Here is a 13,521-nt window from a genome sequence, read left to right on the forward strand (position 1 = left end):
ACGCAACTCGTCGGTCTCAGAGATCCTTCCCCTCCTCTCCCCGCTCTGCTGCAGTGGAGCAAAGCGAAAGGCAGCGCAGGCTGCAGCAGGCGGCCGCGCCGTGCCTCTCGCTGGAGGAAAAACGCACCCTGAGCCTGATGAAACTGCAAAGTGTTGGTTGCTCGGCAATGACACCCACTGCAGTGCAGGCTGCCCTCCCGGCCACGTGGGCAAGAGCCCTGCCCTGCACGGATGCTTATCTGTGCCGGTGAGTCGGGCAGAATGCTATGTTAGCATAAAAACAACAACCACCCCGAATTTTCAGCCAGTTCAGTGTAGCACATTTCCAACTTCCTGGCAATCACAGAGAGAGAGAGGCATCTGAAAAATGCTCCTCTCTCAGCACAGGTTACCTTCTCCTGAATACTGCAGGGCTGAAAATAAAAATACTGTATTTTGCCCAGTTGGGCAGGAAGCAGCAGCACCTGCAATGACATGCCACAAGGAAAAGCACCGTACCCTCCAACGCCCCTAAAAGCAGATGTGGCCCATCTGCCGCATCCTAGAGAGACCATCCAAAGGAGCTTCCCTCCCTTCTGCCCCGGACCAATACAATCCATACAACAGATACTGCTGGAGGGACATAAAAAGAGGAGAGCAGACAGCCCATAGCGTGGCTGCGGGCACACAAAGCTGCTCCCCAACCAGCTCTCCACCAGTCCCATCGGTGTATTTGTGTCATCCAGCTACTACAACCTTTGCCACCCAAACCTACAGAAAGTAAATCGTAAATCTGCATGAAACAGTTATTAAAATGGTGTGAGACTCAGCACCCTGCCTATGCTAGTGCCAGCTACTGCTACGACTGGTTCCACCTCACCAGCCAAAACTCTGGAGACGGAAAGGCCAGCAGAGACAAAGGTGTGCTGGGTTTACCTTTGAAGGGATTTAGATCTGGAGCACTCAACACTGACAAACTGCTGAGACAGGCATTTACTCAGGTGTATAAACATCACGGACGGCAAACGCCAGCCTTGCAAGAATTCTTCTCCAAAGCTTAAGAATAAATTCAACATGTTTTTAAATAATTATGGATGAATCATTCGGAAAAAAACTTTCTACATTTTATCTTCAGTGGCTGACACTGAATGTGCAGCTGTTTTGTTTTTAATATAACTACATATTCCCACCTACTTGCACTCTTAGTGTGTAGCAGAATACTGCAGGTAGCAGAAAACCTGAAGCATAGGCTGACATTTCCTTTTGGCCTTTGGAAGTGACAGAACAGTTAACACAAAACTTAATTTATTTGAGGTGGGAGGGGGAAAGAGAGGCCGCAAGTTAATTTCCCTTAGAAGCCCGATGGTCCCCACCCAGAAACCTGCACACAAAAGAATACTGCCTTTTAAACTGGTAGGTTAGGTCTGAGACCAGAGCGAAGGTTTGTCAACCATGACAAGCTACAGCTTGTTTAACAGTCGACCGGAGGGTTGAAAAGTCTAATAAAACCAAAGGGCCTTCCATAACAAAGCTGCTGCCACTTGAGGAGAACATTCACACCCATTCAGTAGGGTTTTTTTCAAGCGTGCAAAGGTATTTGGAGCCACTAAAGTGAGCAAAGACACACCAAAACCCAGCAGCTAGAAACTGAAGCTGGAAAAAACCGAAGCGAGCAATAAGGAACACACCGAGAACAGTGAGAGTAACTAACCACGGGAAGAGATAACAAAAATGCTGCATGACCTCCCATCACTTGGATGCCTTTCTAAAATAGACACTTCAGCCTGACCACAAGTTATTGTGCAAGAATCACTGGGTGAAGCTGCATGACCTGTTATCTCCAGGATTACCAAAGGAAAGTTTTTCCCAAGCCCATTTGGAAAGCTTCCTCTCTTCAGAAGGAGGAAGGTTTATGGACCAGTTTTGGCAGGCTCCTCCAGCCTCTTCCGAGGAAGACCCAAAACCACCACTCGCGGACAGCAGGAAGCTCAGCCTTCTCAAATGCCTCCAGTTGGGCTAATTTCCCCAGCCAGCAGCACTCAAATCACCCCCGGGTCACAAACTTCACTGCATATATCTGGAGGGGAAAACCCCACAGCTGTTTTACAACGTGACAAATCCTACACTGCAGTGACACATCCACACATCCTTTGCTGCCCATTTCCATCTTGTTTCAAGCTCATCTATTTTTGCAAGCATTGGCCCATCTTGAAGAAAAGAGGGTCAAGTGAGCCTTTACAAAGTAGCTTTTCCCAAGAGAGGAAAACAAAGCTTCCCTGAATGTGCAGATGTTCAAAGACACATCAAATAGAAATACTTCCACAACAAAGATGACAGCTTCTGCCTTTTCTTTTCCTGGCAGAGCCTTGGGCCAAGCAACAAAGGGGTGACGGTCTTCATCTGGTGCTAGCAGATCAGCAGAAGACACATGCTGTACACACCTGAGGTTGCCAGCGTACCCAACGGCTTTCTTTTGTGGCTTTGCTCAAGAAGGAACATTTTTCATTTCCTAAGAAATAAATGTTATGACAGTCACATGGACTGAATTAAAGTACAAAGGCAAGCCTTCTTAGCCAAAGACCCCAACTTTTTATTAAAAAAATAAAAAATACATGCCCTGTGGAAATCCAATCTGGTTAGGGCCATAAGGAGAGCAAGAAGGTTCCAAGGTCATGTTTTACAATCTTTTGAAGCAGGAATTAAGCCGATGTCCGAAGGAGGCATTTCGTGCTGCATTCTGTACAGAGCTTCCCTTTCTTCAGCACGCTGCAAATGTTACAGTGCAAGAACTTGCTGTCTTTGCTCGGGCACTCTTCTTCATACACAATAAAGCCCTTGTGCAGGAGATCAAGGCTGTATTTCATTGATTTGACATGATGGTTAACCTGTGAACTTTGCCCCTGCTAATAGAATAATTTCTATTTGTTGATTCCTCTTTTGGGATCCTCGAGGGTAACAGTCGCTTCAGCCCAGCTCTCATTTGCATGTCTGGTGCCAAATGGTTTTACAGCTCTTCCTTCCGCGGGGCAGAGCAAGGAGAAAGTTAATCAAACCCAGTAGCTACAGCTGGATACGGAGTCCCTACACCTCTCTCCCTGGATCCTACCTGTAATTCCCAGGAGCTCTCCTGCGACTCGGCTCTGATTTGTACTTTGCTTGTGAAAGCTTGGAGAGGTCCTCAGCCACCAAACGATCGATCCCACGTGAATACATGCGCTGGACGGAGGTCCCAAAGCAACCGCCTGGACCAGGCTGGCAGCAATGGCAGAACAAGGAAGCCCCTCTTCCAGATAAATCTCACCCAGTCTGAAAAGCTGACTGCCAGCCAAGAAAAAGACCAAACTTTATGATTGAAAAGGGTAAATCTGTTGAACACTAAAGGCACGGTTTTCCAGCAGAGCTAATTCACTCTAAATGTGGACCGCTGAAAAAAAGGCAATCCCACCTCCCCACGCCTACTGCTCTCCTCCTTCCAGCACCAGCATTTCCCTGAACACACCCTGGAGGTAAATGACAAAAACCCCTAAACCTCCAGAAAGAAGGAAAATGAAAATGGAGAGAGGGAGAGGACTGAGACTCTCCAGTCTACAACAGGACAGGGAATATGTGGGGGTCGAAGGGTTGACAGAAGAATAAAACCCAGTAGCTTCTGGTCATTAGCTCTGGAGGTAGGTCCAGGGTCTAACACGAGGTCCTGGTGCTAACCAGTAGGTCCCACTCTCAAAGAGTTTTTTTCCTCTAGCTATAGTTTTCCATCCCCCTGCTGTTTTTCATCAGGATAGGTGAAAGCTGTTAATCTATTAGCTATTTAGATCAGCTAAAGACCTTCTAAAAGCTGGTACTTTAAGGACAGGTTGTATCTTGGGGGCCACAGGACCAAAAAATTCCAGGTCTTACCACAAAAGTATACTCTGGAGTCTTCAAAGGTAAAATCCAATTTCCATGTGGGTTTTATAGAATTTGGATAATATGACTTAAAACTGCAACAGTTCTACTTAAATTCATCACTGCCGTAACAACAGTGAAGAACCCGGACCAGGGCTGCGAGTAATGATGGTTTTGCTTTTACACGCAAGCGTGACCTGCTACAATTTAATTTCTGAGCATGACTTCGGGCAAAACAGCTTGCTATGGCACATGGCAGAGGGGAACAAGATGCACGTCTCCAGAAGAGACCTTTCCTGAAGTGCCCAGATGAAAAGCAGGGGATTCAGGGCCGCACCAGCAAAGGGGCATCTTTGCCCCCCGATGAGCAGGCACTACAGTCCCTGGAACAGTTAAAACCTGAGCCACACGTGTACTGCAGTGGTAGGAAAAAAAATGAGCCTCTTAACAAACGAATCACCCCCAAACCAGCTGACTGCTGGGGACGGTGTATTTCCAAGAGGATTGTCTTCTTTGTAGAGTCCGAAGCCGCACCTCCAAGTGAAGCAGGCAGCAATTAGCTAATTACTGGCATTAGGATGGATGGTGTCGGACCCGTTTTATATCTGATGCACTCAAAAGCGTAGCTCTCTTCCAGTACTGTTCCACTTCCAAATCACCTCCACTAACTCAGCAGCAGAGCTATGACAGCCCATTGCCATGGAAGGGGTTGATACCAAGGCACCAAGGACAACTGGCCTCACCCACCCCGGGACGGCACAACACCGGCTGCTCCACGCCGCCAGGCAGAGCAAACCCCTGCTCTCAACCAAGTGTCAAATCTTTTCAGAAAGATGCTCAGAATTCTATTCACCAGCAATTTGACTTTTTAATCATTTCAATTACTGTGACTAAAACCCTTCAATCAGAACAAAACCGGGAAAAAATAACCCCTCTCCTTCTGAAACAGCCTGCCTAGCTTAACAGACTATACCAAATCGTGAAGGTTTTTGCTTTTGTGGTCTCACATATTTCATTTAATGCAGATAATTAACCTCAGTTTCTAATTTCAAATCCTCCACATAAGGAAGCAAAGTGATTGAATACATTCACTGACAGACGGAAAATTAAAATATTACTACAGCTTCTGCATGTGGCTTAAAAGACAGGGCCTTGCAAAAGATCTTTCTTCTTTTATTTGACTGATTAACTGTAATTTGCTTAATGGATTTAAGGATGAGCCTAATAATCCAATGATATTTCCAGGAACTGATTTATCCTAAATCAGTTCCTGGAAATATCCACCTCTGTTTGGAGTTTTTTTTAAACACAGCAATTTTCTGCACTACGCATACAGCCACTTCTGAAACCAGATTTCTCCGCTGATTCTAATAAAATCAGGCCCACAATTTATTTTAGAGGCACAGTGACTGCATGACTGGCCTTGCACCGTGCAGCCACAGTGCTGCAACTTCTTGGAGTGCCTTCTGAAGCCCCAAACCTAGGGATGACCCACGACCGTGGTGTGCTCCGACAGCCAGCGACCCAGCCCAGAGGGAAGGGAGGACTTCTTGCATGGCTTGGGAAGGTGGGGAAGTCAACGGCTCTACCCCAACACGAGGCCAGCGTGTGTTTTCCCCAACACCCCCACACCCTTCTCAGTCCCTTTTCCACCAAGAAAGCCTCGCGTAACAGGATTTCACAGTCTGTCTCAATAGTTAATAAATCCAGGATCCAACAGACTATTAAAAGGAAAACATCCAAGAGGCAGTCATTTTTAAAACGTCCAATGGTAACTAATTATTCAAGGGATTAGTCCATTATAGCGACAACAAAGAAACTCTTAAAACACAAAGCCAAGTTGAACGGCAGATCAAAACCAAGGTGTACCCACCCTGTGGCCCACCTCCTGCATGCACTTCTCAGCGTCCTGGGACGGGTTCAGCTCCCATTCAGCCTTTTAGCACCCAATTCTTTCTGAAACCGGGCAGAACCCAAAACAGCCCGGCTTCCAGCCCTGTTCTCAAAACACAGTATCTCATGATTTGTGCCATCACTGTAAGTGCACATCAAAATAGGACCATCGCCAACACTGGACCAGACGGGCCGTGGCTCTGCCTAACCCAGCCGTGAAGCCCTCCAAGGATGGAGATCCCCTCCCCTCTGGTGACCTGGGCTGCATTGCCCTTCCTCATGAAGATTTTTTTTCCCCCCATGTCCCCTCTGAACCTCCCCAGCACCAAAAAGAGGGAGATATAACTCCCCTCTCGTGCTTGTAAGAGAAAAGATTCTGTAACCCAAATAAAACTGAATCACAACAAAATAAGGTAGCTGTTTGCTGGAGGAGGGGAGAAAACGCTATTCATTTATCAAAAGAGAGTGCTAAAAGCTTAACTACCTGTCTTTAAAAAGAAGCCAAAGCACTGATCCATAACCAAACAACAAATACACCACTTCATCTTGATTTGTGTAGAGGCAAAGTTATGGGCACAAAAGGTATTCTTCTTCAAATAAAATCCATTTTAAAACTTGGCAACCGCTAGTATAAATACTTTACACTGTTAATGTAAGCATTTCCACGCAGAAGTTTCATCAGCTTAACAATGTATTTAAAAAAGCTGGCGTAACTTCTGTGCAAAACCACCATCAGTCTTTGTCTCGTGTATCTTACAGCGCTCAAGTCACTAAATTACCACTTAGCGCTATTAGCATCAGACCCCACCTCCCCGTTAGGCTCGCTAACTTCTCTCAAGAACAATGCAGAACCAAAACTACTATTCTATAACTTATTTTCTTTCAGTTTCAAAGTAGCCACAGATGCCAAATAGGGTTGTATCGATTACAAGCGTTGTTATGGGCCCAGCAAAATTTTAATTCAAGCTAAGCATCCAAAACTTTTCTTTCCGCCTTTACATGCGGGTATAACATGCAGTAGCTGCTTTTTTCCAGCAACCAACCTCTCGTGAAGCTCCAGTAGCCTAGCTCCAAGATGCACATGCTGCGTCTCCAGTTAAAAGAAGCATCAGAAAGACAGTAACACACGCCTTAAACTTTCTAAAGGCAGGCTGCTCCTGCATCAGCGTTTGTGATTTTGCATCCCCAGTTTTCCACCCATTCGGTACAATTAACACCGATTCCTTCACCACACAGTTTTGAGTCAGAAGCGTGCAATTTAGTATTTAACTATGAATGAAGCAGCAAACCTCAAAATTAGGTCTGCCAGCTAAATTTTAGCTTCTTCGTGACGCAGGCCCAGCTTCTGACCACCGGACTGTTTACGCTGCCTAAGCAATGGAGAGATCCCGCATCTTCCCTGAACCGGCCTACGCCGTTCCTCTCCACGTTACAGTTCGTCATTGCACCGTCTCAGACCAGAGGTTGTCACATCCCTCTAAAAGCTCCTTCAGTTGTTTCTCCACTTGCTTTCTCTGCATACCCTGTTATGAAGAAGTGCTGGCTGTATGTTTTGGGGAGGGCTGCTCTCACGCGTGTCCAGGGAGGCTGCCAGTATGTGGGCACAAGCATAAGGACTCTCCTGGTGATTTCTACCAGCCCCAGTGGAGAACCATCTCACCCACCCTTTTCATTCGGACCACCAACACTTGTGAAACGCCATGAGCTTAGTCAGCTCAGCACTCTGGAAATTAAAGCTTAGATCATGTAGCCAGCTTCCTTTAAAAAAAAACAAACCACATGTCTATCAAAGCCCCCGTTGGGAAATTTCTCCATTCGTGCCTATCAGCTCCACCACAATATTCCCCGATGCCCAACAACTGGAGACCTCACCTACCACCACGTCTTCTCATCACCATCCTCCAGGTCTCCCTTCCAACACGTTGTGCACTTCATGACACGAGTCAAAACCCAAAGCAACCGGCAGAACCAACCTACATCTCCCAGCTTGCTGGTCTTTCAGAAGAGACGAAAGCAGAGCTGCTCACACATAACACCGTATGCTCTTCTTGCTTTCCACCACGGGAAGAAAGCAAAGGCAACGGCTGTGACCACTGCCCCTCAACACTTTGGGAATGGGAAGGGAACCCCTTCTGATGCAAAACTAAAGAGACAGCAGAAGAAACCCACCCCGACAAAAGACACAACTGTGACCTTTCACCACCAAACACCAAATTTCCAGCTTTTTAAGACGTGTGCGTTTTCCTGGAGTGCTCGAAAACCAGGCTGCAGGGCGGTTCTCAGGCACAGGTTTAATTTCTGCTCTTCGGACCCGAGGAACGCCGTCCCGGCATGTCAGAAGAAGGTTAATGAACGATTTAGCCGCCCTCACAACCACGTTAGTGTCACTTTCGGAAGCTGCGAGTTAATGCCCGAGATCTTTGGGGGTTACCCTCTTTGAAGTTCACTGATCCATAACCAATGTCCAATTAATTTGCAGGAGCCTAACTATAATGACGATTGGCCTTTTCCTATGCATACAAAAACACAGTGGGTAACGGCGATGCTTTTGGCTTCGGGATATTGTCACACATGCACGCACATTTGCACACCTTCAAAATATCCAACGCTAATAACGGGTTGTCTTCTGCCGTTTGAGGAATTTTTTACATTCGCTCTCCTGAGAGCAGAGCTACCGTGTCAAGATTTATGAACTTTCTGCTGCAAAAAATTTGGAGCTGGTTCAAGATGCTCATTTGCTAACAGAGAAATACTTCTACTGCATTTGCTCAGATTCCTCTTTATTTAGGGTTTCCATGGAAGCCAAGGAATAGAAGTTCAATCTTGGGAAGATTAAACAGGCCCTCAGATATAATGCAGAACAGCTTATTTCAACATTCCCTCAAGAACAGAAACAAGAAATTCTTCCACACATATGCAAAAATAAAGGTTTGTGGAAATTTTCAAAATAAATTGGGACCCAGCCTTTCAAATGCTTCATGCAGCTATTGCTTCTTGTTGCAAGCTGCTCTGCCGGCTTCCCGTGCTCTTACTCAGGTGAGAAAGTAAATGAACAAAAAGATCTGCAGGATAAAGATGCTACGGTTTAAAAACCAGCTTATTCAAGACAGCTATTGCTATACAACATCCGGGAAGTAAGTTAATTCAACCACAAGGTCTTGCACAAAGAGGAACAATCACCTCATAAATTAGTATCTCAGCAGATTTTTTAGAATAAAAAATGCAGAGATTACGCCATTTGGCAGCATCTCCCATCGCGATGCTCTGGACGCTACCAGAGCTGACATACCAACATTTAAAAAATAAAATAAATCACTTATCTTCCGTTACTCCAGGCTGAGAAACGACTCCTGCACTGGTGAGAACAGTAAACATTTCCGTGCCTCCCTACCCGACAGGTCAACGGAGCGTCAGTAGCCACAATGACAGGCTGTTGGACACTACAAATTAGTAATAATGCATTTTTTTCTGACCTCCATCCCCCAGGTAAAGATTTATTTCATGTTGTTCCAACCTGGTATGAAAATGTCCAAGACCGAGGAACTCTACTCCAAAATGCTTCTATTTCACAGCACATTTCTTAAACCATTTTAAAATCTGGCACAGGTATATTTAGATAATGGGTAAAGTGCATTTTTTTCTGAAGCCGGAGCTGAGAAGCGCAACGTTGCATGCAGGTTTTTGCTACCTGCTCTAGTAAGGAAACTAAACACAGCTGAACCTCAAATAAGTTATTTTCAATCTTAAAGCCATTATCACTCAAATAAAAACTTACTTAAATCGTAGACTTTTCTAATCCTTCACTTATGGTGAGTACCTGACCGCTCAGTGAAAACGCACTTCAAGAAACATTCAAGGTTTTTATTAACTCCACAGGAAAGTCCCAGGACCCTGGGATTTTGTTTTTCCGACTCCTGATTAAAACAGTGGGAGTCCACGTGAATTCCCTTCCCCCCCCCCCGCAAGAGTTTCACATGCAATGTCCCCTCCTCAAAATCTGTAAGAAAACAAGAATCAAACCAAAAACATTTTGCCAGCTGAAAGGTGCCGAGACCTTGCGCGGGGCGGGATGCGTCTCCAGCTGCCAGCCTAAAGGGACGGCCGAGGGAGATTAAACACAGAAATGCTTTTCATAAGGCAGGCGGCTTTGAAGAGGATAGTTCAGCTACTTCATTTCGTAATCTTCACAAAGCGTCAGATTTTAGCCTAAGCAGGTCTTAAAACAAGGAGATTTTATTTAAAAAAAAAAAAAAAAAAAAAAAAAAAAGAAGTAGGAATGTGTTCTGGCCGGGTTCTGTTGATTCAGCAAGGGTTAGACACACACACGCTTATTGATCCCAGAGAGCTCCCTGCTAAGTTAATTGTCTGGAATTTTAACGGAGCTCTCAGCAAGTTTCAAAATCCATGTTGGCTGGAAGTGGGTGGGGGACCCAGAAAAAAAACAGGCTGCAAAACTGTGCAACTCCTCCAGTTAAAAAAAAACAGCAATTACTTTGATGAAGGGAAAAGCTGCAGCAGGGAACGGTTTTAACTGGATTTGGTGATTCTGACTTTGACACCACTAGAATTCAGTGCTGGGAATCTCGTGTGCAAAGCAGCACCATTTTCAGGGAGCTCTGTGATCCCCGTTTGACCCACATAAACATTACAGAGGTGAGGGTATCTGCTGCAAGCTTCCTGCAGCCTCTAGTTCTGGCTCATCACAACAATTTCCTGGTGTATTTACAAGAAGTTTTACCACGAGCCGTACCCGCCTGCGTTCCTGTAACTGAACACTGACCTGCTGCCGGTGCAGGCTACGGTCAACTTGAAACTGCAGCTTGCTCGACTCCCTGCATATGCATGAGGACTCCCCATGGCTCTGCACTGCCCACCAAGCCCTACCTGCCTCCAGACCACGTCCAGCAGCAGTCTCCCCGGGTAAGGAACGTGCTGCAGGGATGATTCAGCGCAATCAGACAGGAACGGCCAAAGACACCCTTAAAATAACCTGCGACTACTTTCAAATAAAGCTTTGCATTCCACCAAAGCGCCAACGCAACACCATCCCGTACCGATGCAGACGCTCCCCCGTCCCCGAGCGCTCCCCACCACCCAAGGTCCTCCAAGGCTTTCCATCACCCTGTGCCTGCGGCGGCTCCCTGATCCATTCCCCGGAGGCACCCTGCAGAAGGGACACTGCCCCATCGCTCACCTACCTGAACTCCCTCCCCTCGCTGTAGCGCCGAGCCGAGGCGGCGCGCTGGGTGGCCGTCTCCAGAAGCAGCTTCTGTGTGAGCCTGCTGGATGGTGCCGAGTCCCTGCTGGCCTCGGGCTCGGCCTCTTGGTCACATTTCCACTCCTCGTCCTCGTTCAGAGTTGGCAGATAACCGGGTAACCCTTTACCTGTCCCAGACCCTGAGCTCGGATCGCTATAAATTTTTGGACTTTCCCCACCTGTCCTCGTGTATTCCAAATAAATATCCGACTTAAGGAACAAAGGGTAGGTATTGTCTTCTATCATGCACTGAATCTCTGTTTGGGCCTGGTCAAACATGTCGGGGTCAATCTGCAGTTTCATGACGCAGTCTTTGATGAAGCTTTTTGTGGCCGGTTTGATCTGCCGGGACACAATGCCGTTGTTGTCGAGGATGTATTTTTTGTAAATGGCTTTTGCCAGCTTGAGTCTTTTTTCCTCATTAGACGTGCACGGCTCCAGCTTCCTGAAGCCGCTGCAGGCAAACCAGAAGTCCAGCAGATCGGCGCAGTCCTCCTGTTTCAGGAAAGTCCTGAAGAGGTTGATACCGTCTTGATCATCCAGCAAGGAGTGCAGCGACTCGGCCCACTTCAGGTAGGGTGGAGTTGGTGAAGCACTCCCCTCGGGCTCGTACCCCAAATCCAAATCGGAGCGCCTCGGTGTTGCCGTGGACGTCTCATTTCTAACCACATCGCTTTTACCAGAGTAGAAACCGTGGCTAACTGGCCTTGGATCTGTGGACACGAGTTCCCCCTCCTCACCAGGAACTGGTGGCCTCGGAGCATCTTCAGTGAAGCTTCCTCCAAGGTCCAAGGGGAAGCCTTTCCCCTGGATATTCATTTTTCTGGTCCTTGCTTGCGCAGGAACAGTGGAGGATGAGCTCAAATTTCAAATCACCAATGTTTGTAGCTCCAAGGTGAACAAGTTTGTTCGGCTGAAACAGATGAGAAAAAAAAAAATAAGTGAGCAACACTGTAAATAAACACTCTAAGATTATAAACCACTAATTTTGCTCTGCACCATTACTGTATTAACACCTCTTTTTCAGCAGAATCAATGGCAAAGCTCTCAGCGACTTCAGAGAGCACAGAACTGGGCTCAAACCAGGCACCCTCTAAAAACGAGTTACAGAATATCCCAAAACTTTACATCCAGCATTCAGCATCACCGACACGGCTGGTGCTACACTAAAACAGCAGCCGATTTCACAACACTGGTGGTTTTACAGGACCCTGGTATCTGGCAGTCCCCACACCCAAGAGATCTACACTCAGGTACCATGCGGTGTCACAGGACACATGCCATCTTCTGCGCTGCCATTAACTCCTCTGCACAGCCTACCTGGACAGCACAGGCACCAGGTCATCCTAAGGCACCATGTTTTTATCTGGCTACCGATCTAGCAAATTCTCATCCCCAAACAGGAATTTAAGGCTTGTGAAAAATATTTTGAAAGAATATCCAGTTAGTCCCAAAAGCGAGACTGCACCTTAATCAAACACAGGTGGCTTTTGTACGCTCAAGTGACATACCAGCGCCACATTCCTCGCAAATCTCTGCGTTTTAGAAATACGCTGCGTCGCCTCGTCTAGCTCTAGGGGAATCCAGATGCATCGTTGACCCCAATATTTTGGACATCTGGACTGCATTCTTGCTTCAAATGGGCATGCTAGCACAGGAGCTCAGGTCTGGCACCGGTTTTCATAGACAGGCCATTGAGAAAAGGTTAATTTACGCTAACAACATTGCATGCTACGAGCCTGGGAAAATTTCAGGTCATCAAAGGATGATGAGAAAACCACCTCGAGAAGGAAATCTGATCAAGTACAATGCTTTTAAAGAAGAGTGACGAGTCAATATGGAGGATGGGAGGTGTGGGGAAGGAGGGCAAGGACTATCCCTGGGCCACGACTTCCGCTGCTCAACAAGGTAACCATGATTTAAAGACAGTAGCAAAAGTCTTGTTTTACAGAACAGCATCAGCCTCAAAGCCCCCAGCACCGCAAAGCACCAGCTGCCCGACGAATTACTCCTTGCACTGGCTTGACTCAACTGCGTGTGAAAATATACCAGGGAAGACACATTTTTGCTCGGCCTCCCTCTCAAAGCTCACCCCACTCCAACGAACACGTCTTTGGGATGCTTTGCCATTTCCCCCCCATTCCCCCTCCCCGGCTGAACCAAGAACGGCCGCCTATGCCGTGCCTCGTCCTTACAGCCCACCTGCCCATCGCGAAATAACCCCAGCGAGACCAGGAGCGGCCGGCGAGCGCGGCCAGGCCCCGTGTGCCCGACCTGCGCCATGCAGCCGCAGCAGCCAGCGCCGCCCTCGCACCCACTCCAAGCTGCCCGGAGCAGGCAGCCACTGCCCCGGCACCAGGGAACGGGGCTGTTTTTTCGCACCGTGCTGCGTTCCTCCGTCGTTTTCACTTCGACTGTGGATGCGAGCGCTGGGCTCGCGCCCATCTGCCTGGTGAAGGTCCCCAGCTACCCCTGCCTGGGTGCTGGTGACCCCCTTGGGGCAGCCC

General features: G+C 47.4%; 1 protein-coding gene across 2 annotated transcripts in view; it reads right to left on the bottom strand.

Annotated features, from left to right (window-relative positions):
• The window catches only part of AXIN1 (axin 1), a 73,693-nt gene extending 61,660 nt beyond the window's left edge, over positions 1–12,033 (bottom strand). The window contains exon 1 of one of the 2 annotated variants that reach the window (XM_009277737.2): positions 10,956–12,033. In XM_009277737.2, coding sequence (XP_009276012.1) covers positions 10,956–11,833 — 878 coding nt within the window. In that variant the 5' untranslated portion in view covers positions 11,834–12,033. The remainder of the gene's footprint in view (positions 1–10,955) is intronic. The other variant, XM_009277729.2, reaches the window with a different exon arrangement.
• Positions 12,034–13,521: the final 1,488 nt, after the last annotated feature.

Source organism: Aptenodytes forsteri, unplaced genomic scaffold (genome assembly GCF_000699145.1).
Source record: "Aptenodytes forsteri isolate BGI_AS27 unplaced genomic scaffold, ASM69914v1 Scaffold26, whole genome shotgun sequence".
Classification (NCBI taxonomy): Eukaryota; Metazoa; Chordata; class Aves; order Sphenisciformes; family Spheniscidae; genus Aptenodytes; species Aptenodytes forsteri.